General features: G+C 38.0%; 1 protein-coding gene across 1 annotated transcript; it reads right to left on the bottom strand.

Annotated features, from left to right (window-relative positions):
- Positions 1 to 30: 30 nt before the first annotated feature.
- Positions 31 to 4170, bottom strand: LOC143624320 (squamosa promoter-binding-like protein 12; the record flags this gene model as incomplete). The annotated part of the gene is made up of 8 exons (XM_077095015.1): positions 3312 to 4170; positions 3053 to 3234; positions 2813 to 2970; positions 1943 to 2263; positions 754 to 828; positions 560 to 667; positions 303 to 420; positions 31 to 223 (listed from the first exon to the last, which is right to left on the bottom strand). Coding segments are annotated over exons 1-8 (1724 nt in total), but the record flags the coding sequence as incomplete, so codon positions are not given.
- Positions 4171 to 4646: the final 476 nt, after the last annotated feature.

The raw sequence follows: 4646 nt of genomic DNA, 5'->3' as shown, positions 1-4646 counted from the left end.
TAGTTGAAGGCATTCAAAGACCAATATTGCCTAGATGGGTGAACCCCAAACAGACAAAATATAAAAGCTGAAATATACCTTGATGTTGACCATGGAATGTTAGATCCCTTGATAGAAAATCGAGCTGTCTCAGACGCAGAAACTGCTATAGGCGAGATGTTCAAGATGCAAGAGTTTCTATGGTCTTTGTAATGAGGCAAAGATGTGTTCAAAATAACCTGGCCTGTAACACAACAATTTAGACAAGTTTACATTACAATACTTTAAAAAAATCAAAAGTTGTACACAAAACAAGAACCAACCATCACAAGCAAATGCCACATGATCAAGCACCCTGGTGTAAATCCATCCTGTTCTCCAGAAAGAATTGCTTGATGCATCCAACAGCTTCCTCATATGGCTGCTCAAATCATAGCAAAGCTGCACCAAACTCAAGCATAAGTTTCTGGGTACACCTCATTTTGCCCCAAAAAAAACTTACATATAAAAAGTCAGGGCCTTTTTAAGACAAGATTTAAAATCTTGAATTCTTGATGCATGAAATGATGGAAAGATTTACCTCATCCCAGGAAGAATTGTCCATTCGAAGATATACGGCTAATATGATACATCCAGGTCGAATGTAGCCTTCAATTTCAGTAGGACTGTTAGTTAACCAGTCAAAGATCTGAAATTCAAGCAATTTAGTGAGAACTTAATCCAAACGTTAGGTGAAAAGGGAGAGAAAAAAGAAGAGAAGGGGGGGGGGGGTACCTGCTCTCGAAGGGCAACAGGCAAGTCATTAGGATCTTTTCCAAACAGTTTGAAGACGATTCGGTCTGTACGGCTCTGAAAAAGAGAAAAATAAAATGCTATTTTTAGATAAACTATGAGGGCGGTTATTAATCTTCTACGTTACAAATCTAGCTACCCTTTTCTAGTATGTGAACATCAAAAAACTGATATGACAAGAAACTTTTGACAACTACGTAAATCTTAATGTTAAGTAATATGAACTGCAGAAAAAAAACTGAAAATTAGATTTGCAACACCAAAGGCAAGTGTTACTTCTTCATAGAAGGTAGCAATTTCGACCCATTTACTTATTAATTTTGTGTTGTGTCAAATGGATCAAATAAAAAATTTAGCTAATTTGTTATTATTCACAGATTCAGATATGATTGTAATAATATTGCTTTTTGTAAACACAATTAACGCATTAATTATTTATGATTATATTCAAAAATACACAGAGGAAGTGTTTATGTGTCAACCCAACCCAGCCCGTTTTGGCACATAACAAAAAGATGGTCCATTTCAATCCAATCTCATTTTGGCTCGCCAAAGTATCTATCCAGCAGTAGATCCTTTAGATTCAACGTCAACTATGCTACAACCCTCGTTACGATTCATATTAAAAAGATGATCCATTTCAACCTAAACCTATACTAAAATGATGGTCCATTTCAACCTAAAGCCATTTTGACTCGTCAACCAACCGGCCCGTTTTGACCCATACAGCCATACTAAAAAGATGGTCCAACTCCATTTCAACCTAAATCCATTTTGACTCGTCAACCCAACCCGGCCCGATTTGATGCAACAAAACCCACTTTGACTGGTCAACCCAGCCTGGCCGGTTTTGACCCATACTAAAAAGATGGTCCACTTCAACCCAAACGCATTCTGACTCGTCAACCCAACCCGACCAGTCTTGAACCATATTAAAAGGATGGTCCTCCATTTCAACCCGAACCCATTCTGACTTGTCAACCCAACCCGACCCATTTTTTACTCATACAAAAAAATGGCCCGTTTCAACCCAAACCCATTTAGACTCGTCAACCCACCCCGGCCCGTTTTGACCCATACTAAAAAGACGGGCCACTCCAACCCAAACCCATTTTTGACCCATTACCCACCCGCCCATCTTGCCACCGCAAGAAAACGATTGAAGTTATACCTGTGCTTCCCCACTGGAACTAGATGGTGACTGTGTTGCTGTTGACCCAGAGTTCCCACTCGTATGAGGAGGACTTGACTTATTAGGCTGGTGACGTAACCATAAAGGCAAATTGCCTGAATTTTCAGGGTTCTCAAAGCTACAATCTTGAGAATCATCATAAACCATGTTTAAGTCGATGTTGTTTAATTTTGTCTTTCCTTCATTTGAAGCATTATTTAACGGAAATGCAATTTGAGGAGCGGGACTTTGTAAAGTTCCTCTACGCATCATCTCTGATCCCGAAGGATTCACAGTTTGTCCCACAAGCTGCATAGGCTCCTATAAGTGACAGTTCGATTTGCCCACGTCAGATATTGAATAATGATTGTATTCGTTCAAAACATTTTCAGCCATCATAAAAAGGGGACCCACCAAATGAAATCTGTTAATGGGTGAATGATGTGCTTTTTGAAAACCATCATGTGGTATTAAATAACAAGAATTAAAACATTTTGCGTCACTATATAAAAGGGGCCCACTAAATGAAAGTTTTTAATGGATGTTTGATGTTCTTTTTCTAAAATCATCATGTGATATTGAATAACAAGAATCAGATAATCAGATGATGTTTGGAAAAGTTCTGATTATTTTAGAAATTAATTCTAAAATGGCCCCAAAAGTTTTCCATTTTGGAAATAAGACTAATTTTTAGATTAAAAAAGGGGGCAAGTAATTAATTTTATTTGACCCTTAAAAATTCAGCTTTTTTGCAGCCGATATGTAACTGATTATCCAAAACCAATTATTTGACTAAACATTTAAAACTGATTATTTTGACACAATCAATTCCAAATTGCAAATCCAAATACCACCACAACAAAGATTTACCTTCTCGGGAGTTGCAAAGGATGTTCCGGCATCCTGCAAAGATTGGGATCCAGACGAGTTCTTATCATTAGCTGTTCCCGTAAGACTCGCAAGATTTCTCAAAAGATGAGAGAGCAAATCTTGATCTTTGCTCTGCTCTGAACCTGAGGTATTATTAGCTGCAATTCACATAAACAACATCCAATTATATAAAAAAATATAATCATTGATGTCAGGAAACAAAATTTAGTAAACACTTACCTTGTACATTGGTGAGTATCCTCAAAAGACTGACAAGCAAATAACTACAACTTTTTTCATCGTTTAGAGACACTCCGTTTGTCGGGTTTTCTGGATGCGTCTTTCTTCTCCTTCTGTTATGTCCCGCTAAACGCCTTCGACAACTTCTTTTTCTTTCATCAAACTCTTCAAGACTATGAAACCTGTCCACATATAATACGACCATAAATATAAATCATCCAAAATTATTTAATTTAATCATAATTAAGTAATTAACTACCTGCTGCACTGTTGACAAAACCTTTGCATCACATTCCCGACCAAAGCTTTTGTAGCCTTTGAGTGCAAGTTGCAAACTTTATGCCGTCTATGATAATCTTTAGCACCCGTTAGATCCGTTTGACAATCGTCCACCTGGCAAACTGCACAGTTAGATGTACCCCCACCCACTTTAGACTTCTTCCCATTTTTACCCTCCCATCTATCTAACTCGTCTTCGGGTATTGGGTACACCTGTCCTCCAAGATTCAAGTTAAGACCTCCAACTTCATCTTCTTCATCAAGAACCACAACCCGTCTTCTTTTTTCCAATTCCTTTTTACCCTCATCAGAGCAAGATGAAGAGCTGTTAGAGATGACAGTAACCGCCTCAACACCAGACGTTATCGGGAACAACTGACGGCTCCGGCAATCGGGCGGAATTGTGTTCATTGGCGTGGCGGTGAACAAATCCCCGTCCCATTTCCACTCGTTTAAATCCCATTCCAGTGTTCTCTTTCCACCCGCCTTCAATTCGGGCACCACCGGACCGTAGTAGTGATGAGGGTTTCCCCCAAATTTAGCCTCCATTAATTAAAATCAAAGCAATCAGGAGTTCCAAGACTTCTAAAAAGTAGTGTATTTAGCAGATTTCAGTACCTTAAGATCAAGACCATTGAAGCATATATCCGATCTGATCGGTTAATCATAAACCAAAAAGGAATCTTTTTTTAAGAAATTTTCAACCCCACTTAGAAAAGATTGTCAATTTCCCTCAAACAACCCCTAAATCATCAAATCTTGAAATAGAGTTACAAAGTTGCAATCAAGATTCAACTAATCCAAGACGAAAACCCTAATTCAGTTAAATTATAATAAAAAGATCAAAATTCGGTTGGTTAACATAATAACTTCTCACATCCGGAGCTATGAATAAACAGTACGACATGAAACCCAAGTGGTAGATGAACAAAACCCAGCAAGGAAAACCCTTGAAAACATCTAACTTACCAGAAACAGACAAAAGAAAGGGGTATCATTTGGTCGAACACTTGGTGTGCATAGTTTGATTTGAAGAAAGAATACGGGTAGCAAGATCACCGGCGAGAATTGGGGGGAGAGAAGGTGGGAATAAGATTAGGAGAAGGGTAGAAATGAACAAAGTTGGAGAGAGGATGATCAAGTTGGAGGACATATGTGTCCAAAGAAAACTGGTTGTAGGACATGTTGATGGAGACCATTCCAATATTGTTTTAAGGCATATCACATAGTGCAATGTCCTTCCTACCTTCCATCCTTGTGAAAAAATACTATTAATAATAATAAAAAGTACTAATGTGTTTATTGTACTAATAAT

The sequence above is a fragment of the Bidens hawaiensis genome, unplaced genomic scaffold, assembly GCF_021521415.1.
Source record: "Bidens hawaiensis isolate Kalapana, Puna unplaced genomic scaffold, B.hawaiensis_p1.1 tig00003760_1, whole genome shotgun sequence".
NCBI classification, from domain to species: Eukaryota; Viridiplantae; Streptophyta; class Magnoliopsida; order Asterales; family Asteraceae; genus Bidens; species Bidens hawaiensis.
This window is presented reverse-complemented; position numbering and strand designations above follow the sequence as displayed.